The 27226-nt window shown below is 47.5% G+C and overlaps 1 protein-coding gene across 6 annotated transcripts in view; it reads right to left on the bottom strand.

The window, feature by feature from the left end:
- MORC2 (MORC family CW-type zinc finger 2) overlaps positions 1-27226 on the bottom strand; it is a 597165-nt gene that overhangs the window by 360873 nt on the left and 209066 nt on the right. For all 6 annotated transcript variants that reach the window (XM_078667274.1, XM_078667271.1, XM_078667273.1 and 3 more), the window contains exons 12-13: positions 24752-24834; positions 23576-23661 (exon numbers count right to left, since the gene is read on the bottom strand). In XM_078667274.1, the coding sequence (XP_078523400.1) occupies positions 23576-23661; positions 24752-24834 (169 nt within the window). The remainder of the gene's footprint in view (positions 1-23575; positions 23662-24751; positions 24835-27226) is intronic.

Below are 27226 nucleotides of genomic sequence, written 5' to 3'. Positions count from 1 at the left end.
TCTGAATAGAACATGTTTCCCAGACAAGGAAGGACTTTCCCATAGAACAGGGTTAGATCTAGAAAATGAAGTATATGATCTAGGTAATTATTCCTCGAATTTCATGGTTTTGAATGTTCAGTCCGAGACTACTCCAGATTTGCCTGCTATTACAGTCCTACCAGTGAAAGGCGAATTATGTGTCAGAAAGAATGGTTCAGTACATCTAGGACACAGTGATTGTACTACTGTGGTCGAGTATAGTGACAGTGGGAAATCTAATTTCAAAGCCTCACGTCATTCTTATTTTGTGTGTGGTCAGACCGCATATGTACGTCTGCCCCTCGATTGGGATGGAACATGTTACATTGCCTTCCTACTGCCACCAGTTTTCCTAGCCCCGTCCGATTATCACAGAAATACACATCTAGTACACGTTAGACATAGAAGGGAGATCGAGTCCCCTATTGTCGATCAAACTGAAACTGCCTTAGAACAGTATACAGACTTCAATAAAGGTTTCTTTTTCTTCATAGGACCTATCCAGAATAGTAAGCTAATACGTAGGCTAACCAGAACCCTTGAAGCCGTAGTGAATGAGACTACTTCCGCTCTAGGTAACTTAACTGAAGAACAATCTGCTATGAGATTTGTTGTCCTTCAAAATCGTCTCGTCCTTGACGTCATACTGGCCGATAGGGGCGGAGCTTGTAGAGTCATCGGATCTAGTTGCTGCATTTTCATTCCTAATAACGCACCGTCTGTTTATTCAGCTATAACCAGACTTCATAAAATTGCCCATCAGTTACACCAGAATCCAGGCACCTGGACATGGTCCGGTTGGCTCTGGAGTATAATATCTGCCTGGGGATGGAAAGTATTGTCATTTCTAGGAATAGTAGTAATGATCATATTCAGTTGTTGCCTATGTTTACAATGTGGCCCTGCGATTTGCGGCTTGTGCGCTACATCTTGTATTCCTAGCCCTAAGTCCCGTTCCAAGACAATTCGAGACGAGCAAATGATGCTCTATGAACAGATAGATGGTATCATGAATATTGATGTTTCCTGATGGAAACGTAGGGCACAAGGAGGGAATGAGGAAAATTGAATTTTGCCTTGTCATTTGTGCCTACGTGTTCCCCATCCTATGTTATATGTGCATGATCGATATGCATATATCCCCTTATGATCGATTAAGGACGCAATTATAGTTGTGTCCAACGTTAGTATACCAGTTATCCAGTCCTCGTGAAAGCAACGAGTATTATGCCTATGTTGCCCACGTTTTACATTATGCACGTTAATTCATCGAACTGTCCCCGTTTCTAGGCCTCAAAGGGCCTGAACACCAGATTCAAGCTCCAGTCTCCTGAAACCACTCCGAGGAGCGATGCAGCCCCTCCCGCATCCCTGACCCTTCGCTTACTTCCTACCGCGCAGCGCGGTGCCCGGCCTGGCCTGCCTGCCAAGAATATGTTATGCCTACAGTTATCAGTTCAGCTCTCCGTCTTCACATTCCTAAGCTAACGAACCGCATAAACATTTTCAGCTATAGTCTAGTCTTTCTGTCTCCATGCAAGTGAATTACTGTATTAATATCCATAGAAGATTCATAGCACACGCAATACACGGAGAATATATGCATGCACCAGCCTTAGTGTCAAGTAGCCTTTGCTCTGATGACTTTTAGATTCTATCAACATGTACTCCAAACACAAGATACCAGATATGATATAGGTACATGTCGTCCTGACATCTCAGACTTTAGTCTCCTCTTCTAGTGCAGAAGTCAGAGCCCCCAGCTCTCCCTAGTTACACGTCATGGCCCGTTTGCGCGCACCAGTAGGTTAAAGGTTCCAGCTGCCCAGGTAGCCCCCTCCATGTATCCACCCATTTATGACACTTCTGTGACGTTTTCATCACATGTCTATGTACACGCCTTCTTTGTACGCCCATTTGTTCTTATCTTACGTTTGTCATTTGTTACGCCTACTGTATTCAATGCAATTGTACTGTTTTACTATATATATCATGTACTGTTAATGAGACGTTGCAGCTGCCATTCCATGCCATTCTATTTCAGGCTGTTCCGATCCTGTCCCTTCCCTTGTGCCTGATTAAAGCCTGTTCAACTCAGATACCCCGGATCCTGCCTCTTATTTATTGAGCTATCTGTTTTATTTTATGCATAGAAAAATAGTACCGGTAATTAATTATTTATTTACCACAGAACATAGGGTCTGCATTTATCCCTTTTGACCCATGTAACATATTATCGGCATTTAATGTGTGCCTTTCCTGCAGTATTATACTTCTACTGTGTCGTGGATATATTTACCTACACCTAATTTACTTTGCACCGATCGCTACCTCTTACACTTCTGGATGCTCATTAGTTCACTTGTAGCCTTAACGTGCTGTGGGCATATGTATGTATTTTGCTGCATTAGTTCATTGGTATTATACGCATATCTGATTATTATATAATTGTGTACGCATATCTGATTATTATATAATTGTGTATGCTGCTAACACATATTTTGCTCTCTCGCTAGTGCCTCTTTTGATCCATGTAACATAGTGTTTGCATTTATCCCTTATGACTCACGTGACATATTATCGGCACTTACTTGTAATTTACTGTCTGCAGTTACCTGTGCTCTTGTATATCTACTCTGTACACTCCCCCACACCCGCCTTGACGCCATGGAGCACTGCGGCAAACACACGTATAAAATAATCTACCCACCCGCACTCACAAAAAAAGCCGCTAAACGCTTTAAACACAACTTCCTGAGGTCCCACCCTGAAATACCCTTTGCCGACACCTACTTCTCTCCGGTAAATGGATCCTTGAACACTGATATCATCTTCCACACCGCACGCAGAGCTCAATGGAAAAAAGCGTTCCTTACCTTACTCAACGTCTCCACCACCAGGAAATCCGCTCATGGACTAACTTTCTCCATCGCACCATCTAAACTCTTCCCAGGCAGTACAGCCATTACTATTTACAATAACGGGATTGTTCTAATTCAATCCACAGACAGAAACCTGGAACTACTCGACAACCTGTTCCCCACTTTCAAAGAGCACCTCCCCAATCATCGGCCCTCCACACATACCCCAATCCAACTGAACCAGAACTCCTCACTGCCAACTAACGTCTCAGAGCGACCCACCGCCTTTGACCCTCACAACCCGACTCTATGCCACCCCAATTACCCCCTCAATACGGCCACCCCCTACACTCCCGCCGCAGCCAGCTCCCCCTCACAACCCAACTCTATGCCATCCCAAATCCCCCCTCAATACCGCTACCCCCGCCACTCCCTACACTCCCGCCGCACCTAGCTCCCCCTCCAACAGTGCCAACAGTGCCCTCTCTCCCCTCACTCCCTTCTCCCCCCCTCCGGACCCCCACTCCTCCCTCAACATCTCCCCCCCTACTCTCTGCACCCAAACAACTCCTGACATACACCCCTCCCTCAACATCTCCCCCCCACTCCCTGCACTCCCGCCACTCCTAGCCTTCGCTCCGCCCCCAACAGCGCTCCCCCCATTCTCGGCACTCAACACATTCCAGACCTACACCCAACCCTCAACATCTCCCCCCCACCCCATGCACCCCCGTCACTCCTAGCCCCCACTCGTCCCTCAACAGCTCACTCCCCACCCTTAGCTCCCCCTCCACTCCTGGTCCCCACTCCCCCCTCAACATATCCCCCCCATTCTCACCCCCCATTACTACACTTGCCCCCCCACATCGACCAGTCGCCACACGTCTCGCATTTGCCCCTCCCCTCCTGTTATCGACTACCCTTCCAATAACTAACACAACACCCAACGGCACGCTGGACGCAATCATGACCACCCTCCTCCAAGTGAAAGAAGATCTCCACACGCTCAAAGAGTTAATCCTCACGCACACCGAGCACCCCCCCTCTCCACCACTTCTCAACGAATCATCAACTCCCCCCCACATCCTAGGCACCCCATACTTGGGACCTCTATTCCCTCTCGCAATACCTCCAACAGGCCTAAGCGCACCATCAAGACACATCCCAATCGCTCTTTACATTGGACCTCCATCCCCTCTCGCAATACCGCCAACCGCCCCCAGCGCGCAATCAAGACTCTCTCGGACCGTGACATACACACCCTACTCAGCACATATGCCCCGGCAACCCAAAACAGCTTAGCCACCACGCACATATCCATCCCTACGATTGTCTCCAACCCTATTAGGCACCCCACGCATAGCAACAGAGGCTCTGTCCCCGACAACCTCACTAAAGTCCCTCTCACTATGGCCCCCTCCACCTCCCCTTGCACCCCCAGACTCAAATGCACACTTCTCAACTGTAGATCGGCCCAAAAACACTCGACGGAGGTCGCTGACCTCATCCTGTCTAGGAACCTTGACTTGGCCATACTAACGGAAACATGGTTAACTGAATCCTCCAATCCTATCATGGATATCCTAGTCCCCCCCAACTATTGCATCACTAGACTTGACAGGTCCAACAAGACAGGCGGAGGAATAGCCTGCATTTACAAGAGCAACCTCTCTATTAATAAAGTCACCGCCCCTTCTCTTACCTCCTGTGAATACTTCTGCCTTAATTAATAATTTAATTGTGGGTTTATATAGCGCTAGAATCAACTCCCGGAGGAGTATCTCCGCGCTTCGACCGCTGGGGAACCCGTCCTGGCTCACCCTGAGAGATGGTCCCTAATGGGTATCTCTAAGGTGCGACCAAGCATCCCCGGCGGTCTGGGGGGCCGTTGTGAAGATGAGGCAAGCTAATGCCCAGAGTTGCCGAGTGTGGTCCCTGACTGGAGTAGGCACCGAGGCGAGAATTATCGAGCCCGCTGACCCTGGTCCACGACCCTGCCGCGTCGGGAATCGGACCCTGGTCCCGGGCCGTCCTCTGCTTACGGGTCTGCCGCCTCTAACCAGTGAGCCACACCACTCCACGCCTTGATGTCATCAGTGAGAACAAACCTGTATGCTCACTACACATCATGTACCACCCCCCGGGGGACAACCTCCTCTTCTCCCAACAACTCATGGACACAATGTCAATCAACGCAGGACGGCAAAATACACAAATCTACCTTGGTGACTACAATCTCCACTGGAATGATAGCAGTGACGCAGTAGTTAATAGCCGCAAAAATGTCCTTATCGCTTCTGACCTCACTCAAATTTGCAACACCCCAACACATGACAAAGGCTCTATCCTCGACCTGGTCATCTCCAAAGAAGGCACCACTCAACTTGACTCAATACAACCTTGTGACTGGTCAGACCACCATATTATCACATTCCTCATCAAGGAAAAAGTAAAACTCATCCCGGTACAATACGCCATGCCCAAAGTTTGGAAAAGACATGAGGAAACTCAATCCAATCTCTCTACCCCCTAACAGCTGCAATCTCCTACTCCCCCCTACCGACGTCACTGACGTCCAGGACCTAACAGACCACTATCTCAACTCCATGGGCTCAATAATCAATGAGGCCGCTCCAATGCAACTGAAACGAGTATCCACTAAGATATCCAACCCCTGGTACAACGGGAGTCTCAATGAAGAGAGACGGGCTATGCGAATGGCAGAGCGCACCTGGAGATCAGTTCCCTCGGCACTGCATCTTAAAACTCTGAGGAAAAAGAGAAATGCATATTTCAGGAAAATAAAACGATCAAAATCAGAGTTCTTCAGACTCCAGCTAGACCAAGCAAAAAAAACGTCCAAGTAAACTGTTCGAGCTAATCCGATCTCAATCTAAGGAGCTACCCCCAGCTGTCAACATTGTGAACACTACTCCTTCCTGTGAAAATTTCTCAGCTTTCTTTAACAAAAAAACTGACAATATAAGGAGCGACCTCCTCAATGACGCAATCCTTTACTCAATACCCAACTGCATAACTCCCAATAAACTAAAAAACAATGCGACCTGGTCATCCTTTGACACCTACTCTGAAGAAGAAATTGACAGAATACTCAGCACCCTAAAACCATATAATCACCTCACTGACCCCCTTCCTGCTAACGCCGTAAAAGACTTCATCCCTTTGCTACTCCCACTCTGGACTAAAATTATCAATAGCTCACTACAACAAGGAACCATCCCGGACTCCCTCAAAGTTGGACAAGTTACACCTTTACTAAAGAAACCAACAGCCGACCCCACTGATCTAAACAACTACCGTCCGATTACCAACATTCCCACTCTCGCCAAACTCTTAGAAAAATATGTCCAACTACAATTGACAAAGCACATAGAACAGTTTGATCTCCTCAACCCACACCAATCAGGCTTCCGAGCAGGGCACAGCACTGAAACGGCTATGACTCACATAATTGACGACGCCATCCAAATCTTAGATCAAAATAATACCTGTCTCCTCATCCTTCTTGATCTCTCTTCAGCATTCGACACAGTGAAACATGAGAACTTACTCGATCTCCTAAAGACAAGAATGGGCTTCTCTGGGACTGTGCTTCGTTGGTTCACTTCCTTCCTACACAACAGGTCTCAAAAATTCAAGAGCAAAAACTTGATGTCTTCCCCAGTACCGGTATCTTTAGGTGTCCCTCAAGGATCCTGCCTATCCCCTACTTTGTTCAACCTAGTTATGGAGCCTCTCACCACCCTGCTACAAGCATCCAATGTACACTTTCACATGTACGCTGATGACACTCAAATATATCTCAAGTTACATTCCACCAAAGACATCCTGAGTCTGAATTCAACAATCAGAAGCACCCAATCCTGGCTGGCCGATAACCACCTCAAACTCAATGCTATGAAGACTGAGTTCCTCCTAATCTCACCTCCCTCGAAAATATCCTCCGCACAAACATGGCTTAAGCACCTAACAGCACTCAATGTCCAACCGACAATCGTGGACTCAGCAAAATCCTTAGGCATAACACTTGACACCAACCTCAACATGCAGCAGCATATCAGCAAGGCTACTAAGGGGGCTAACTTCCAAATAAATACCTTGAGGAAACTGAAACCCTTCCTTCCAGCAAAAGACTTCCAAACAGCAGTACAAGCTCTAGTCATCCCTCGCATAGACTACGGCAGCGTGGCCCTCTGCGGCCTCCCCCTAACGACAACTGCACCCCTCAGAGCGTCACTAAATGCGGCAGCGAGACTCATCACTGGATCAAAAAAACACTCGCATATCTCCCCTGACTTCAAATCCTTGAACTGGCTGCCTCTTGAAGCCAGAATACACCTGAAAATTGCCTGCATGACGCACAAGGCTATTCACCTGAAATCACCCAGCTACCTCACTCATAAGTTGACAATTTCCGGCGGGTCCAGAACTACCAGGAGCACAAACAATCTTCGGCTGAAACCGCGAAGATTCCGGAAGGAAAAAACTTACAAACGCTCCTTCTCTGGAATGGCGCCCAGGATCTGGAACGCACTTCCTCCTGAAACGAGGCTCATCTCCTCCTCCCTTCTTTTTAAGAAAGAAGTCAAAAGTATCCTCATGGCTAAATATACTTGAACAATGCGTCTGACTTACACTGCGAACAGTATTCCAGTATTTTATTATGATATAGCCTATATATTCCTTTGCACACGTGTTGTGACTTATATTAGTCTATATATTTTAGTATATTAGCCTTGATTCCTCATACCTGTACTATACGTAATATGTTTGTTATGTACATGAACTTGATGATTTACCTACCTATTATGCCCCCTTGTTTCCCCTACCCTTCCACCAGCCTGTGTAAAGCGCTCTGTTATCTGCAAAGATCTTGTTCGCGCTATATAAAACTTTCAAAATAAAATAAAGTATGGATTGCCCTTGAGGCTGCATCTGCAGCATCTAGGGCACAACGAATGGAAGTATTAGTAATATTTTTACCTTCTTGTATGAGTTCATTGGCCCTATTTTTAGACTTGTCTGGCAGAGGCTGCATTATGGACTCCAGTTCATCATAATGTGCCCTGTCATATCTTGCCAACAACACTTGGGTAATGTGACGCTGTTCGTTTACCGGGTGCATCAAGGAGCTTAGATTCCTTGTCTGGTGGTAAGGCCTCACCTGATGTTTGTGAATTGGCATGTTTACGTGTGTTAGAAACTACCAAGGAATCTAGGGGTGCTGGGCCTCTAATGTAAGCAGGATCAGTAGGGGCAGCTTTGTACTTTCTCAATGCGGGGGTTGAGGACTCGAGCCCTGACAGGATCTTTAAAGACCTCTGTTGCATGCTTAATGACCCCCTTAAGCATGGGCAGAGGATCTTTGCGTATTATCGAATGTGTCCAATAGAAATCTTCCTCCACAGTATCGGTGTGCAAGTCAACCGCATGGTACTGGGTAGCTCTCTGGACTAGTAGGTTAAAACCTATAGTGTCCTCTGGTGGGGAATGTCTGGAAGGATATACTTCGTCTTGTGGGACGTAAGGCACATCAGGGGTGTAACAATCATCCCAGGGATTAGGTGACTGAGGGGGACTATTGGTCCCTGCTGGGTCATGTGCACCCCCACCTGTGTCATCAGGGTCTGTATCTACATCATCATCTCGATTAGTGGATGGTGTAGGCGAATGATGTGGTGGAGGTGTAGGAAGAGGGATAGTATGGGGAGGTGGTGGAGAACGGAACCTTAATGGAGAGGTTGCAATGCATCTTCTTTGGAGGAGGAGGTGGTGCAGGCGCCTCTAGTGGTCTCTTCTTGGAGCTAAGATCTAATTGGCCAGTCTTAGGATCCTTTACACAAGTTTTTTGAGTAGGATCTGGTGTAAAAAGTTCTTCTGTGTAGAGCAGATCCTTCGGTGTCGAAGTTTTCGGTTCCAGAGGTTTTTTCGGCACCGAGCCGGTAGCTGGTCTAGGGTCTTTTGGCTTAGAAGTATTACCTTTCGAAATGTCTTACCGGAACATGTTTTTTCGGTTCCGGATGTTTTTCCAGCTCCGAAGCGTGAGTTGGGACCTTTAGGCGTTTTTTTACTTGGTTCCGAGTGCGGTTTTGGCATCGATGAGCCAGTGTCAGTCTTCGGCGCCGACTGCTTAGGTGCCGGAGCATCGGTCGGCGTGGTTGAGGAAGATGGCTTCTTTTGTGTAGGTATGGGATCAGCACCGGGAACAGGCTGGCTCGAGACCGAGCCGCTGGGCCCGAAGGCGAGGCATGGGAAGCAGTCTCTCGGTGTGCACCCTGGCCCGAAGGTAAGGGTGTGACCAAAGCCTTTTTTGAGGGTGTCGAGGAAGGGTTGGGGGTCGACGGTCTTACTTACGACCCGTTGAGCTGGAGTGAGATCCTCGAGGTCTGAGTCTTCGGCATCGGAGGAGCTGGCACTTTCTTCGGCCCGCTGGTGTTCTGGCATGTTGACGCCCTCCTCGAAGATGTCGTCAGAGATCGAAGCGGACGAGCGAGCCATAGTACTTTGAGCTCGTCGGTCCCGAATCGTCTTTTTGGAGCAGAAAGAGGCACAAGCGAACAGTCTTTGGCCTCGTGCTCCGGTGAGAGGCAAAGGTAGCACACCTCATGTAGATCTGTGTGGGGAAACTTCGACCCACATCGAGGACACTTCTTGAATGGCGTCCTTTCCATGAGCCATAGAGTTAGGCCCAGGTAGGCCCGAAGGCCTTCGTCGACGACCGGAATCGAAGACTTCGAAGTGGTGAAGAATCGCGTCGATGTGGAGCGCGATCGAAACAATACCGTCGAACTGGGTGAGGATTGCGCGCCGAGGGAAATTCGGTTCCAAACTGGAGCGCTGAAACACATCCGAGCCCGATGGCAGAAAAAAACAATCTGAGGATGGAGCCGATGCCCATGCGTAATGTGGTCCTAAGGAGGAGTCACCTATCTCGTGACTTTCCAAAGAACTTTTCAGGACAAAAACAAACTGCTAACATCCGGGCCCAACACTAGGTGGCGATCTATGCACAGTGTGTAATCTGCAGCTCATATGCCACAAATCTATATATTATATATATATATATATTTTTTTTTTATCCAAGGCTCAGCTTTTAGAAAAGCACTCCACAGCGTTTAGGTATCACCTCATTTATTGGCATTGAGGGTAGCTACACATCCGTTTTTTAAACTTGCTTGCCAACGCGTTTCTGAGCTGTCTGCTCCTTCGTCCTGGGCTCCGGCAATTTCGGTATATTTAACTGTTCGCAGTCCCTTGCCTCAGCTGTCTTTAGTAGTGTCAGCTTGGTAGCATTGAATTTTGGGACATGTAGTTCAGTATTTTGAAACACCCACTGTGGGTTCTGTTTTGCCATAAAATTTCCCAAAATTCAATGCTACCAAACGCCGTGGAGTGCTTTTCTAAAAGGAGAGAGAGAGAGAGAGAGAGAGAGAGAGAGAGAGAGAGAGAGAGAGAGAGAGAGAGAGAGAGAGAGAGAGAGAGAGAGAGAGAGAGAGAGAGAGAGAGAGAGAGAGAGAGAGAGAGAGAGAGAGAGAGAGAGAGAGAGAGAGAGAGAGAGAGAGAGAGAGAGAGAGAGAGAGAGAGAGAGAGAGAGAGAGAGAGAGAGAGAGAGAGAGAGAGAGAGAGAGAGAGAGAGAGAGAGAGAGAGAGAGAGAGAGAGAGAGAGAGAGAGAGAGAGAGAGAGAGAGAGAGAGAGATATATATATATATATATATATATATATATATATATATATATATATATATATATATAGGGGGAGGGGGAGAGGGAGAGCTAGATAGATAGATTTATAGATAGATAGATAGATAGATAGATAGATATATCCTGTCTTAGTCTTGAAGCCTTCCAGAACCTCAGAAGAGTCATTCAAGAGACTCAGGGAGTCAAGCAGAGGCCAACAGCAGTATCCAGTCCAGATCCAGTTGCCTGCCGCTGGTCAGCCGGGCAATTCCAGGAAAAGGCCTCTTGGAGCCCGCAGGAGGACAGCCAACTGACCCTCTCCTGAATAACAGAGGAAACAGATCTAGTCCTTTAGGGCTCCTCTCACGTCACAGAAAGCAGGTCCATTCCTCTTCTGATCATCCACAGGTACTCAAAATGGTCTAAAGTAGTGCCTCATTTATACCTTGTACTAGCTAGACTTCTGGCTCTTCCCTAACCAATGGTACAAACGTTCCCAGGGCCTGACTTACCTATTATGGACTAGTTCCTGTATGCCCTACTGCAACAGTCCCAAAATGCAATTTGTAAGGGCATTTTCAAGATAGTGAAAGTCTTAATAATAAACTTGGCCTCTGAGGGTGGGGGTGGGAGGGAAATCACCTGTGTCCTCCAACATCCAACACTAAAATTCAGTTTGAAGCAGGTACCGTACCCATAACAAACCCAGAGACAGAATCCGGTTAGGACAAAAGCAGGGTCCTTTAGCAACTGAACAGAAGTTCCACAAGAATTGGCTTGGCATACTGTTCTCTCCCTTTCTAGTGTGCCTCAAGTGTTACATGTGGCTCAACTGACTTGTGAAGCAGGATTTGGCGCACAGTCCCCACTATGAAAATGCTGTGGTGTTTAGAAGAGTTATCTCTGCCCATTAAGGTCAGCCTGTTGGCTGTTCCTGGAAGGGATTTCACATTTATCCAGGGCTGAGCACAGGCTGCATGCTAGCAAAGGCATATGCTAGGTAGCCTTCTGACATTTCAGGCAAGTAAAATGTAACTTAACAAAACTTTATTTTCCTCAATATTTATTAAAAAGCATGCTTAATTTGGGACGATGCCAACCTCGGAGAAAAATTGCCGCTTTCTGAAGCAGCTCTGCTCCGTAAACACTGCAATCCCCTACCATCCATAATGGAATACCCCCTGGATCCGCTGAATAACGTTAGCGGGAAAGAGCAGTGCGCTGGTGAGCCAGAACTCTACTAGTCTTCCTGAGGAAAAACCAAGAGGTCGCTGCGGGAAGCAAAGTGAGAGGTGAAAGCTCCCAGCAGGAGGTGGTGAGTATTGGTATCAAGCTCGTGGCAGATACCAAGTACTTTCCTACAGCGGTCCTGACATAATGCTGGGCAAATTAAGGTAAATATAATGGGCGAGAACCCTATGAGGACCGGCTGATCGTGAAGGGGTCCTGAGAGCATAAAGTGCCTGGGGTGCAGAGCAGGAAGTGAAATGCCCTTATAACTTACTGTTGTAATCTCACTTTCATGTGAAACTTTCTGCCACCCCTTCCCCTCTCTCCCTAATGGAATCTTCTGTTAGAGCTCATCTTAGAATGTTGAGTGAAGTGAACTTTTTCTGGAGAGTGGATGGTCAAACAAAGTGGTCTTCTCACTCACCTGTGTTCCAGAATTTTTCACAACACTGGCGACGAGGGTGGGTGAGGGCCCTACGTATAGGAGGTGAGGGGGCCTTGGTTTGTGGCAATTGTTCCTCCCACACACCAATTACTCCTACCAAGAGCTAATATTGACATGACAAGAGGCAAAGGCACAAAAGGCCCGCAGCAAACTAGACTGGATAAATACACCAGACCCAAACACCAATGGATATTGTACATCGCTCAGAGGCCCAGGACCTACACAAAGATAGCAGACAGTTGGGTGCAGAGCCCTCTCTCAAGTACATACTAGAGGTGATTCAGGGAGGACATGGCTCAGAGTCCAAAACTGATTCATTGACAACTGAAGTAATGCTTCTATGGGCGACAGGGCTGACGAAAATGAGGCTGTAGGAAAATGCTTTTTTCATGGTCGCCCCTACTTTCTGCCTAGTAAATAATGTGATTTCGACTGAAAGTGCACTGTGTTCCTGCTAACAAGGTCCCCAGGGTCAGAGCTCCTTCTGAAAACGAATAGTTTTCTTACCTGTCGGTGTAGTTTTGCAGCTTGAAGATCTTGCTGGATTCAATATGCTGTGCATTATTCCGCGGTCTTGTGGTTGGGTCCGGATTCGTAGTCTTTTCTTTGTTTTTTTTTTGTAGCCCAGGTGGGCGTCGGCGTCACACCTCCTGGGTGTATTTCCGGTGACGTCGGCATGCTTCCTGCGGAAGCTCCCACTCTTGGGCGCCATCTTCGGATTCTTTTTTTCCGTGTTTCTTTCGTTTCCGAAGTAATGGCACTGTCCTATGTAGGTGATATTTTACCGCTTTGTACTTTCAAAGTTTTTCTTTTTTTTTTTTTAATCCACCTCTTTTCTCTCCAGCCTCATCTTTCTGGCAGAGGTGGGTGGGTTCGCTAGTGAATCCAGAAAGATCTTCAAGCTGCAAAACTACACCGACAGGTAAGAAAACTATTCGTTTTGCAGCGTGAATCTTTCTGGATTCACTATGCTGTGCATAGATTTTGTAGCGGTTTCTCATCTCTGTGGCGGCTGGGTGGAAGATGAGCGTTGGCTATTGAATATGTGCTGGAGCACCTTCTGTCCGACCTGTGCTTCCTTGTTCATCTGTATATCCACACAGTAGTGCTTCGTGAACGTGTGCACCGAAGCCCATGTTGCCGCCAGGCATATGTCCTGTATGGGTGTGTTACCCAGGAAAGCTATTGTAGTTTTTCCTAGTGGAGTGGGCACGTGTCCCCTCTGCTAGCTCTTGTCCTGCACGTTTGTGGCAGAGTTGAATTGTCTGTGCGATCCATCGTGCAATAGTCTTTTTGGTTACTGCCTTTCCCATGAAACTGTTTGCGAATGACACAAAGAACTGTTTTGTTTTCCTGTGTCCCTTCGTTCTCTCAATGTAGTGCATGACTGCCCTTCTGGCGTCCAGGGTGTGCAGGGCTCGCTCTGCGCTAGTTGTTGGTTTTTGGAAAAAACTCAGTATCTGTATAGACTGGTTCATGTGGAATTTGGATACCACCTTCGGCATGAAGTGTGGGTCAGTCCTCATCACAACCCTATCATTGTGTATTTGTATGTAGGGTTCTTGTAGCGTCAGCGCCTGAAGTTCGCTTACTCTTCGTAAGGACGTTATTGCAACCAGGAAAGCTGTTTTCATAGTTAGCATCTTTAGGGAGGCCTTGTGAAGTGGTCCAAAGGGTTCCTTCATGAGTTCCGTTAGGACTATGTTTAAGTTCCATGCAGGTGGCGGCACCCGCTTGGGTGGTGCGATCCTTTTCGCTCCTTCTAGGAATCTTCACCACCTGTGATGTGAAGAAACTCCTGCACGTTTCTCCCCTTGTGTAGGCGACTATCGCTGCCAAGGGGTGCACACTGTGTCATCTCCATGATCTGCGAGTACCATGTCTGCCTGGCCAACTGTGGCGCGATCAGTATCAGGGTCATGTTGCTCGCTCTGCACTTGCTCAGCACTCTGTTCATCAGTGGTATCGGGGGAAAGGCGTAAGCAAATGTCCTGGACCAATCTATCCATAGGGCATTCCCCAGTGACCCCTCCTCGGGCTGTCTGGATGCGAAGTTTTGGCATTTTGCATTCCGGCGTGTGGCAAACAGGTCCACTGATGGTGTTCCCCATCTGTCGACCAGCCACCTTGTCTCCTGAGCATTGAGCTCCCACTCGTGGGATGCCGATGTCTGTCTGCTGAGCCAATCTGCCTGTATGTTGTCCTTCCCTGGTAGGTGTATGGCTAGCAGGTCTATCTTGAGAGGGATGGCCCATCTCCATATCTCCTGCGCCAGCGTTGAAAGCGGGGCGGACTGTGTGCCCCCCTGCTTGTTGATGTAGAACATCGCGGTGGTGTTGTCTGTCTGTAGCAGCACCTTGTGTTTGTACAGTCTTGTTTGGAAAGCTTTCAGTGCAAGGAAAATGGTCTTCAATTCTAGGTAATTGATGTGCCTTGTCGCATCTGTTGGCGTCCACAGTCCCCTCACCTTGAGCTCCTCCATGTGAGCGCCCCATCCCTTCAGGGATGCGTCTGTGGTGATGGTCACTGTTGGCGTTGGGGGTGTTAGAGGCTTTCCCTTTGTTATGTTCTCCATGGTCCACCATGTCATCTCCTTCTGCACTGCGTGCGTCACAACCACCAGATCCTCCCAACTGCCTGTAGCTTGTGACCATTGCTCCTGTAGCCATTCTTGAATGGGTCTCATGTGGAGACGTACATTCGGTACCAGGTGGATGCATGATGCCATCATCCCCATGATCTTGCTCGCAGTCCTCACTGTCCGAGCTTGTCCCTTCTGGTAGAGGCGTGTTTCCTTCACCAGCGCCCTCGCCCTCTTCTCGCTGGGGAACACCTTGCCCTGTAAGGTGTTGATCTGTGCTCCCAGGAAGATCTTCACTTGTTCTGGCTCCATTGATGATTTCCTCCAATGGATGGAGAACCCCAGGCTTATGAGCGTGCTCGTCACTGTATGTGCGTGCTGCTTGCATTTCTGGTATGAATTTGCTTTCACCAGCCAGTCGTCCAGGTAAGGGTATACGTGTATTCCTTGCCTTCGTAGGTGCGCTGCGACTGCTGCGAGGCACTTTGTGAAGACCCTTGGTGCTGATTTTAGCCCGAAGGCTAGTGTCGTGAACTGGTAGTGGCTTTCTCCGATGGTGAACCTGAGCATATGCTTGTGCTTTCTGTTCATTGGGATGTGCAGGTAGGCGTCTTTGAGGTCTATTGTGACCATGAAGTCCCCGATCTGCAATTGCGGGAGCACCTCTTGCAGGGAGGTCATTTTGAATTTTTGAGTTCTTATGAATTTGTTCAGGAACCTTAGGTCCAGAATGGGTCTCATTGTCTCGTCTACCTTTGGCACCAGGAAGTACGTTGAGTATATTCCTGTGTTTCTTTCTTTGAAGGGTACCCGTTCTATGGCCTGCTTCCGCAGGAGTTCCTTTGCCTCTTCCTGAAGACACTCTAGCTGTTTGCTTGCTAGTTGTTTTCTCTTTGGTTTTCTGCTTGTTGGCCTCCCCTCCAACTCTATGCAGTAACCGAATTGGATGATGTTGAGGATCCATTTGTCTGATGCGATTTTTCTCCATTCCTATAGGTAAAATCTTAACCTTCCTCCCACTGGTGTTATGTGGTCGTAGGTGTCTAGCTTGTCTTGATCCCTCTGTACGTGCTGCCCCCTGGGATCTTCTCTGTGGGTGGGCACACGGATTTTCTTGAAGTCACTTAGAAGCGGGCTGCTGTCCCCCTCTTCTATTCTAGCCACGTCCATTTCCTCTCCCCCGAAAGGACTGGCCTCTTTGTTGGTATTGCCAGGACTGCGTCTGCTGACCGTGCTGGGCCTGCGAGTCTGTCTGGTGCGTTTGTTGGAAAGCCTGGTGTGATGTACCTGGCTGGTTTCCACCTCTCCCGCCAGGCCTCCGTGACGGTGTGCCCCTTTTGCCGCCTCTGAACTGCAAAGCTCCCATGGACCTTGCTGTTTCGTTATCCTTCTTCAGTTGGCTGAGCTTCTCATCAACTGTTGTTCCGAAAAGCGTGTCGCCGTTGAACGGTGTGTTCAGAATGCTGTGTTGCACCTCTGGTTTGAAACCGGAGATCCTTAGCCAGGCGTGTCTTCTTTCAGTGACACCCATCATCATGAGCCTGCTGGAGGTGTCTGCTCCATCCAGGGCCGTCTTAAGGCAAGAATTTGCCGCGTTCTTCCCTTCTTCAACCAGTTTTTCGGCCTTCTGCCTGGCATCCTGGGGCAGGTCCTTCACCAACTGCCCCAGCTCCTCCATGATCTGGTACATGTGCCTGTTTATCAGGGCGTTGGAGTTAGCCATGCGCCAGTGGGTCGCGGCATTCCGTTCGATCCTTCTGCCCACCAGATCCATTCTTTTGCTCTCCTTATCCGGTGGTGGTCCAGAGGTAGTGGGTACGTTAGCCCTCTTCCTTGCTGTGGCCGTGATAATGGAGTCTGCGGAGACCATCCCCTGAATGTAGGGGGGTCTTTTGAGGAATGTTAGTATTTTTTCTCTGTTCTGGGAGTTACTGCCTTGCATGTTGCGGGCTCCCTGAATGCTTCCCTCCCCTGGGCCAAGACGCTGTCGAGCATTTGCAGGTAGTGGCTCTTTGTTTGTGTTGGGAGCAATGTCTCTAGAAGGAAGTCTGCTTTCTGCTTCTCTTCGTCGAGCTTGAGCTTGAATGCCGCTGCGGCAGACCTTATCACCGAGTTGTAGGCCCCGATGTCGTCCGGCGGCGAGGGCCTCGAGGGATACGTGTCGGCGGCCTCCTCCGGGCTGTCGGTCTCGACATCCAGGTAATCCACCTCCTGTAGGTCAGAGGGGGCCGACTCTGCGTCCGTCCTGCTGTCCTCTTCCTCCCCATAGTTGTAACTATCGTAGGGATTCTCGTACTCTTCCTGGTCGTCGACCACCTCGACGTCCGGGTCTTGTTCTTCGGCGACCTTGTCTTCCTCCTCGACCACCTCCACCACCGGTGGCTTGGTCTTGTGAGGGATCGTGAAAGATTTCATCTTCGCGTCGAATTCCTTCTTCCGCTGCACGATGTTTTCCATTTCGGCCTCGAGGCGCCTTCTCTTTTTCTCCATCTCGGCCGCGTGTTCCGCGTCGGATGGTTCGGCCGCTCTTTTCGGCGGTTGGCTCGGCGCCGTGCCTTTCGGTGCCGAAGCTTTCGACGTCGAACGTCTCTGGTTCTCTGGTCGGCGTCGGTAGTTTAGGGTCCTTGTCCCTCGGCGTCGATCGATCCTTTTCGGGGACGATGTTCGACGACTTCTGCTGTTCAACAGCTCTCGGCGCCGGGGACTCCTGCTCAGAGGATCCGCTGGGCCTGTGAGTACTCGCGGACGCCTGGTGCTTCGGCGTCGGCGCTTTCGGGGCCTTGCCCTTGTTTTTTCGAGACTCAGAGTCTCTCGGGTTCTTGGGGGCCGGAGAGTCTCCTACCTTACCAGAAGTCTTCGTGTAATCGGTCTCTACGACCGTGTAGCTGTCGTCTTCGGCGGCAGCGCTGTCCTCTTCCTCGGAAGACATCCCCAGATCGTGGAGGGACGGAGTCGGGGTCTTCCCCTGCAGGGTGGCGTGCGCTACCCTCGGTCTCTCTCTCACCCGAAGGGTCTTCGGGGTGAAGGCGGAGCAGGCGTTGCAGTCCTCGCTTTCGTGATTCACCGGTAGACAAAGGTTGCATACCGGGTGCTGGTCCTTCTGCGCGTACTTGTGGTGGCAGTTACAGCAGAACTTGAACGGCGTGTTGTTCATCATCGAGCGCTCAGGGCCTCCCTGGTCGCGTGTTCGTCGACCGTCGTCGAGGATCTCGATGAATTCGCCTTTTCCTCTGCTGACTCCTCGTCGATGAAGTCCCCTGGAGTCTTCAGATGACTTTCCTTCGTGATTTCTGTATTTTCCTTTCTTCTTTCTCCAAAAATGTCTGGAGCCCAAACGGGAACGATCCAGACCCGACCGTGGAAAAAAAGAATCTGAAGATGGCGCCCAAGAGTGGGAGCTTCCGCAGGAAGCATGCCGACGTCACCGGAAATACACCCAGGAGGTGTGACGCCGACGCCCACCTGGGCTACAAAAAAAAAAAAAAAAAAAAAAAACAAAGAAAAGACTACGAATCCGGACCCAACCACAAGACCGCGGAATAATGCACAGCATAGTGAATCCAGAAAGATTCACGCTGCAAAACTGTACAATTCTTCCTCCAGTTGGCAAAACCTTTAGCACCCTGTGTAAGTCCCTAGCAAATTATACCCTGGTACCTAGGACCTAAGGTTATAAAGAGGGCACTTAAGAGCTGCAGCACGAATTGTGGAAACCTAAGGGACCCCTCACCAAGCACATGCAAGACTACCATTGCAAGCTGCATGTCTTGAAGCCATGTCTCCTACAACTGTGTGTGATAATTATAAATCATCCATATAGCAGGCCTGGCAGCCCTAAGGCAGGGTGCTTAATACTCCATGTGAGGGCATACCTACATAAGCAGATGTGCCCCTTGTACTGGTCAAGTCCAATACTGCCCGTACAAGTCACCAGGGAAGCCATTTTTAAAACATGTGCTGGACACTGGTGAAAACGAGTTCCCCAGCTACATAATGGCACCACTAAAAATAGGGATGTTTAGTATCAAACATTTAGTATTGGTAAACCCACACAGATGCCAGTGTCGGATTTATGTATACCTGCACTCAAAGGGCATCTTAAAGGTGCCCCCTGAAAACCTACCACCCTCTAGTGTCCTTGCTGGCTGGTTTCTGCTACTCTGCCACCCAAGACACATTTCTGACTCTCTAAGGGTGAGAGCCTTTTGCTCTTAGTAGAACAAGAACAAAAGCCTCTCTGGGAAGAGGATTCAACACCCCCTTCCGCAGGATGACCTGATGATTAGCCTCCTTGGACAGGCGAGCTTCAAAGAACCTGCTGCCTTTGGAATGCGAATCTGGCTCTCCTCACAGAAGAGGAAGCTACACTGCTTGTCCAGAGCCCCCTTGGCACCGGGTTTAGGAAGCTGTCCCTGTGTATTACAGAGGCTAAAGTAGATAATACCGTACTCTATTTTTTGTAGTGTGGGCAAGCAGTAAGGCTTTATCAGAGGGTAGTGTTAAGCATGTATTGTACACACTCAGGTAAGAAATGATTTCACACACTCAAAGACTGAACTCTGACCAACTGTTTTGTATAGAAATATTTCTTTGCTGCATTTTATTTTCTAGAACCAAGCAAGACTTGGTGCAGGTAAGTAAAAATAATACTTTTCTGTTAATCCAGTGGAATGCAGATGAATGTAGATACAGGTAGGTCAAATGTTAAGAAATAGTTGAAATCACTTTTCAATTACTTTTTAAATTATTTCCCAGATTACTTTTTCTACTCAGTGTGATATGCTTAGATATCACATCGGGACATTTCCTGGATAAAAGGTGAAGTGAAAGTGATTTTTTTATTTTTATTGTTCAGTTAATAAAAACTTACAATAAAACACCTTAATACAATTTTCCTACATTTCATACACAACCAATCCTGAACCCTTATTTAAAAGGCACGTAATTAAAATACAATTCGTCATTAAAAAAGCTAAAATCTCTTCTTTGACCACTGTTAGTCAGTTTCCTCTCTGCTATTTCTATAAACTTCAAAAGTCTGCCAGTAAATGTTCTCCCTGCGAGCCGGATCCAACTGCTTGTCGACGTGTTTGTATCAATTGACTATTAAAGTCCTGCCTCAACGGTCTTCTACGTTCAACTAATAGAGCTAGGCAGCGACAAATGTTATGGCAGATGTCCTCTCACTTATAATTACAGAGGCTGCACGTCCTTTCACTACTCCGCTTTTTCCACACTGGAGTGTCTCCACGAAATTGGCTGCTGCCAAATCGGAGTCTCATAAACTTCAGCTTAGCCCTTAGGCCATTCAAATCCCCTAGATAACTCTGAGGTTTTAAAATACCATAAGATGAAATCACTGTCCACGCATGGGATCTCTTTGCCAATACTGCTATATCCAATAGGATAAAAGGCGAGTTAAACAATTCATCAAAACACAGTTTTACGTTTCCATACAAAACACACTCATCACTTGGAAATTTTTCAGAGGAAAACAGTCAACTCAATCCTATGGAGAAAATATGGGTTATCATTTTGCTGGTAAGTAAATGGTCTTGAAGGTTGAGTTTCTGGCGTTAGAACAAGGGTTACCCCGGGGTCAAGGATACACTCAAAAAGCCCCATCAGCGGCACTAAGGCAGCCGGGTGCAGAGTGCTAAGGCCCAATATTATTCAATGGGGGGTAGGGGGCCTCCAGTAGGTGTCTGATCATGAGCAGGTCACAAGGTAGAGGGAGCAAAGCTCCTGGTGTTAGACTGAGGGCAAAGGGGGATCCGATTTAGCACACAAGGTGCACCCACAGGGGAGGGCTGTGTGCAGGGTGCTGATTTGGTGTTGGTTGCCCTGTTTTCAAAAGGAGTAGCCGGTTTTGGCTGCAGGTTCGGTCCAGGAAGTCTTCCGGGAGGAACCAACGGCTGGGCAGGTAAGTTGGAGGTCTTGGGGACGTAGGTCCACCTCAGGTCCTATTCTCCAGGGAACAGGGCGCCAGATGCAGGGGTACCTTTTGAGGTCGTATTTCACCTTACCGGGTGGAGGGGTCTCCATGCAGAGGATGCAGGAGACTTTGGGGAGTCGTTGAGGGGTCAACCGATGGTGGACTCGGACTCTAGAGCGCTGGGGGACCTCGCTGGGTCAGGTGGGCTACTCGGACACGAACGTTGGGTGCAGTGGTGGTTCCAGGCATCAGATTTCTTTGTCCTCAGCAGGCTCAGTCTTTCTTTGGTGATTTGTTTGGACAGAGCTGCTGTTCACAGGAGATCCGGTCTTTGTTGAAGAAGTCAGTCCTCCCAGGGGTTCTGGAAGTTGCTGGCTGCCGGTCAAGGCAACTTTTGGCACAGGATCTCTGGAAACTGCAGACGGGTCAGTAGGGCTGGGGCCAAGTCAGTTCTTCTCTGCAGTCTCCTCTGCTGGACGTCTTCTTTCCTCCTTCTTCGTAGGTTGAGGGTATCTCCCTTCTTGGTTAAGGGCTGCCCCTAAATACTGTATTTAGGGGGCATTTTAGGGGCCACGAGGTAAGTAGCCAATGGGCTTCTTAATTTGGAGTGACTAAACCCTTGGTGTACTCACTCCACGTGGGGGAGTAAGCACAATCTCTAACACTGATTGGAGATTGCCTGCCATATGCAAGATGGCGGGCACTGGAGAGTGGGCTTCACCTTGTCTACCCTACTTGAGGGGTGGAGTTGGCAGAGGTGGGTACACCTTCTGGGCTGTTCTAATTTTTCCCGCCTGACCTCCCACCGAAAAGGGGGCGAACAAGAAGGGGGCCAGCACCTGATAGCAGGAGAGGCTTGGGGTCGCGTTAGAAAGGCGGCAAGGCTTTTGAGGATCCCCTGCCACAGATGGCCCTTCCTGACCTGGGGAGGTGTGACCAACTCCACTCAGGAAAGGCTTTGTTTCTGGGCCCAGGGAGCAAAGGCTCCCACCCCAGGGGTCCAGAAACATGCCTAGTGCCGGCAGGCTGGTGTTTACCAGTCAGGGAACCCACATGGGGCTGGTCGTTTTTCAGGCGGCATCTCTAAGATGCCCTCTGAGTGCATGGCATGATAAATCCCACAGTGGCATCAGTGTGGGTTTATTATGCTGAAAAGTGGAATGCAGCTGAATGTAAATACAGGTAGGTCAAATGTTCAGAAATAGTTGAAATTACTTTTCAGTTACATTTCAATTACTTTTTAAAGTACTTCTCAGATTACATTTTCTACTCAGTGTGATATGCCAAGATATTACATCTGGACATTTCCTGGATAAAAGGTGAAGTGAGGGTGAAAACTGGGGGCTGCCATCCGCTGCTAGCAGCAGAGGCTGGGGTCAGCAGACCTTTGAAGCTTCCCTCTCGAGCATTCTGCCCATCCTGGGGGAGCACATGCGGCACCTCTGCCCAGGATGTGCATTGTTTCTGGACCCACTGAGTATTTGGGCACATCAGGGCTGGTAGATTTTTAGAAGGTACCTCGGAAGGGCCCTCTGAGTACATGTTCCAATAAATCCCACACTGGCATCAGTGTGGGTTTGTTGAGAGAAGTTTGGTACCAAACATTCCTGGGTTCAGAGAAGCCATCATGGTGCTGGGGAACTCCAGTTTCTATCCCATGTACACTCTATAACTTCCCTCGCACAATATCTAAGAATGAACTTAAATATTATAGAGGCATATCTGCTCATGCAAATATGCCCACACCTGTCGTATAGTGAACCCTCCCTTAGGGCTGAAAGACCTGCTAGAGGAATGGATGATTTACCTGTACCTAAGGCAGTGTTAGTTGGCATAGCACACAGGTAGTGGGCCATGTCGACTTTGTTGTTTTTATTTGCACCAGGGCATGCACTCTGCATGGCCTAGGTGAGGGATCCCAATCGGGACCCTCTTCATTCCCAATGACGTAGGTAACCAGGTACCATTTATGAGGAGCAGTTTTAGGGAAAGAACACTGGTACTGCAGCATTCAGTCTTCACTAGTAAGACTGAAGCCATACTTTAATTTGTCACACTAGTTTTCGGCACAATAGGTGCTGCAGTCCACAGTTGATAGTTAGCTTTTCATGCCTTGGGTCTTTTTCTGCACCATACATTATGGCCTTATTGAAAAGTTAAAAACGCCAACCAGGGATAAGCCAATTTCTCCATGTTTTAGGGGTCAGAGCACATACACGCGGGACTGAATTGCAGAGCTCCATGTGCATAGTACAAAAACAAGCAATAAAATGGAGTCCAGGAAAAAATAAAAAAATAGGGGTGACCATAGAGAAAAGGTGGATTTTCTATAGATGTTATAGGTAGTTACATGAATACTGTACTTGGACTTGTTATATGGGTAATACGTCTGCATATCATTTCCAAAGTGGATAAAACAAGTCCCACTGTGGTGGGTCAGGGAGACACCTGTGATATGCTGCGCTATAACACTCCAAAATTGTAGTACAAAAAGCTTTATCGTTACACCCAAATGCCAATTATACATCAGAACACAAGTCAGTTTAGGTAGTAACATGAAGCAGTTATACTTTCCATCAACTATAACTATTTATTTACATAAAAGATTATGTTTTGATGAATCGAGGTCCTCGTGCTTTGTGTGTGGATAAAAATATGATTGAAAATCTTTAACTGGCTACCAAAATCACAACTCTATAGGAAGGCTTCATCAGCAAGGGAAGTGTAACATGGGAAAACCACTTCGAGTATGATGTACATGCTGCACTATTGGAATATTGCACTGCCAATCAACATTTACCTCTGCTTTGCTTCTTTCAAGCATTTCTTCATTTCTGCCTCCCTGCGAAACATAATTGCAGTGTTTTGCACCTGACGCAAAGTTGCCTAGAACAAGAAAAGAAACAGTTTAAAGAAACGTCTATGCAACGAGCAGCAAGTGAATCTTGTCAATTTAGTTGGGACCTGATTTGACAACATTTTTATCACTAGCTACAAGCAAACATGAATATCCTGCTTTCACCCATGCCCACTAAATTAAGTGACAATTTTGAGTGACAAAGGACAAAGGCCCTAACAGGTGCAGTGCTGTTGAAGATGACTGTGTGATGACACAGATTTTGCTGTATGTCTGATGCTCAGTGATAAACTCCTGGTGGAAATGTTATCATTGTAGAATATTGTCAGGCCTGGGTATGATGTCACAGTGAGACGTGTTTTCCGTAGTGCAATAGTAACAATTAGGCTTGGTTTAAATATGGTTTGTGTGAGTGTTCCCAGTGGGGAAGTTGACAGGAAAAGTGTTACTAAACCAGGGTCCTTGGACCACAAAGATTTAAAGTACTTTTAAGCTGCAGCCTGTTCTGGAGATGAGCTACAGGTTTTGCCCTGACCCTGGGTGTGCCTTATCTGTGTTTATATCTTAGGCACACTGGTGCCCGATGCGGAATGTGATGCATGACTCCAGATTTTTAATAGTATGGGTTTTGGGTCTAAGCCTCCGGAGTGTGTGGGCTGATTGTGCCTGTGTTGAATGTCCTAAGAGTAGATGTGCATGAACCTGGGCATTATGTATGTCCTAAGGTGGGTATATTTGGAGCTGCTTGTGATCCAAGCATAAGGCTGGGTGTGTTTCATTGTGTGTCTGATGTAGGACTTGAGGTTGGTTGTGACGGAAGATGCTGTGATGTATGCTCTATGGCTGTTGTGAGGGACACTGGCTTTGATGTATTCCTGGGATTAGGTCCATAGAAGTCTGGGTGTGGAGAAAGCCCTAGGTTTGGATGTGTCTCAATGCAAGTGTGATGTATACCCAAACGTTGAGTGTGTCTGACCTAATGTGTGATGTATTACCTAAGGTTGGGTAAAACTGGTCCCGTACCCTAGAGTTGGAGGTTCCTTTAATCTATGCCCTAAGGTTTTGTGAATCTAGTCCCCAGAATGATAAAACAGAGGAATTGTCTTTGCCGATAGTCACCCTAGACTCTCTTGAAAGGTCTCCGCTGAGTCTTAGTTCCAGTGCTCGAGCTTTGCTCTCCGCTTCTTTTGCCTTCTCCTCCGCTGTTTCAAGAAAGATAGAACAACAATCAGAGAGGTTAGATCATTGCTTTTTCTAAGCAATAAGCTGTCCTCTACAAACAAATATGGGCAAATGTCTCCAATTGGTAACTACAGAATTTCAAATTCAAACCCCCATGAGCTATGCAAATATGAAGTTATTGCTTATGAACCTGGTTGTCCATTACCCAACCACATTTAAGTTTTGTCATGCATAGTTCGATCTCTTCATAGGAATTAAGAGAGACCCCTGAAGTCCAACCCTCTACAATCTCAATCTTAATGATCTGAAAAGCTCTGGTCCAACATTCCTGGCTTTGGCCAATCCTAAATTATGCCCCACTAGAAGTAAATTCTAAACCAAAAAAACTTGAACGGCCGGTGGTGGTGTGGGCATGCACATACAATGTCCAGCACATGACATCGAACAGAAATAATTATTTCCCATGCACGGTTTAAAACCTTGCATTTTACCTCACTTATAGCATGTGAAATCATAGTATTTAAAACAACATTTCTAACTTCTCAAATGATCAAATTTTCACAACACAGTGGACCCTAGAGTGGTGAGTTATGGTTAATGTTGTCTGGCTAGCGAGCAGAAAATATTGTGAAACGAGGTCCTCTACTTATAATAATTTGAATGTGGTGGATTAATTGAAAATGGAAGTTAAAAGTATAACTTAAGAATTTTTAAAGTTTAAACTTGGTTTGCATAGGGAAAATACGTTTTCCCAACTATAATTAAACTTTAAACATGTTTTTTTAATGGAATATTACCCACACACGTACGAATTAAGCATTACCTGACAGAAGTGCCCATTAGGTTGGGTTTTAAGATGACAATTGAAAATATATAGGATTTATCATGTGCAAGAGAAGCTAAACTACTATGGTGATGAAAGAAGCTGGCTCTGTATATAATATACCCAAAAGAGGTATACTGTGTGGAGAGTCCAGGTATCCCTTACTAGTCGACATGGTTTGCTTTAACAATCCCAAGGTGCTCTTTTTGTGGTGATTTGGTCGAGCAGCCTTAGGCTAATCAAGGAGGAGTTTTAGACATTTGTTGCATACACATAGCCAGTAAATGACACACACTCAATAAGGAGATCCACACCAATGTAGAAAATAACACATTTCGATTTACTTTTTAGCGCCAAGAGCTTCGTTATTGGGTGGGTACTTTTTTGAATGGCAGTTTTGAAGAAAACCGGTAAATATACATGTATTGTCTGTAATGCTGTTATGTGTATCCTTTGGGGAAAACACATATTTCGCATTTGGGCACTTGTCAGCGACTTACAGAACCAATCTTCTGGAGTTAAGCTAAGTACTAGGCAAGGTCCAAGACAGCACCAAGAGGTAAATTCAGGAGGCTTTGGTGTGTCCACGTGTAGAGTTGCTTTTTGGCATCAAGTGTCCCATTGCTATCAATGGTTAACAGTCCTGGGACAACGGGGCTGCAAGTAAGGACTGGGGGCCAGTCTGGCTCAACCAACAGGAGGGGGACGCAGTCTCACGAAGCACGGGCATGTAGGGGCACCTTATGTCCACCTCCAGCTGATTGTATACAGTAAGCCACTAGGTAGTTACACCATGCACAGAGTCCAGAGATTCCCCCAGAAGTGTACAGGTCTTAATGCAAACCCAAAGTGCTCTATCTGTGGTAGTGTGGGCAAGCAGCCTTAGGCCTAACACAGAGGAGTGTAAGACATTTATGGTGCATACAATGAAAACTAAATGACACACGACTCAAAGGGTAATCAACACCAATTTTATATAAAAGGAAAATGCTACCAGTATGCATCTGTTCTTGGCATGTAGAGCTGCAGATTCTTACACTGTGCATTAGATCGCCACCTGGTGTTGGGCTCGGATGATTGCATGTTGTTGTCGTCTTGGAAGAAGTCTTTGTAGTGACGAGATAGGTGACTCCTCCCTTGGACGATAGTGAGCACGGGCATCGGCTCCATCCTTAGATTTTTTTTTTGCCATGATGGGAAATGATGGAGTTTGTAGACAGAAGAAAGGATGTCCATGCGTGTATATCTAATTAAGATAGAACTGGAACAGATACAGGCCCCTGGGAGGCGGGAGGGCGTGTAAGAATCTGCAGCTCTACATGCCAAGAACAGATGCATACTGGTAAGTAGCATTTTCCATTCGAGGCATATGAGCTGCAGATCTTACACTGTGCATCGATTGTACAGCAGTGTCTCACGTAGCGGTGGTCACCTGTATCTGTTGCAGTAGTTTGAAAAAGGGTTTTGAGGATAGCTTGGCCTACTGCAGCTTGCTGTTTAGCTTGCACATCACAATAGTGTTTAGTGAAGGTGTGTGTTGTAGACCATGTTGCAGCCTAGCAGATGTCTTCTAGGGGAATGTTACCTAA

The sequence above is a fragment of the Lissotriton helveticus genome, chromosome 11, assembly GCF_964261635.1.
Source record: "Lissotriton helveticus chromosome 11, aLisHel1.1, whole genome shotgun sequence".
NCBI classification, from domain to species: domain Eukaryota; kingdom Metazoa; phylum Chordata; class Amphibia; order Caudata; family Salamandridae; genus Lissotriton; species Lissotriton helveticus.
The sequence above is the reverse complement of the archived record's forward strand: the minus strand, read 5'-3'. Positions and strand labels throughout refer to the sequence as shown.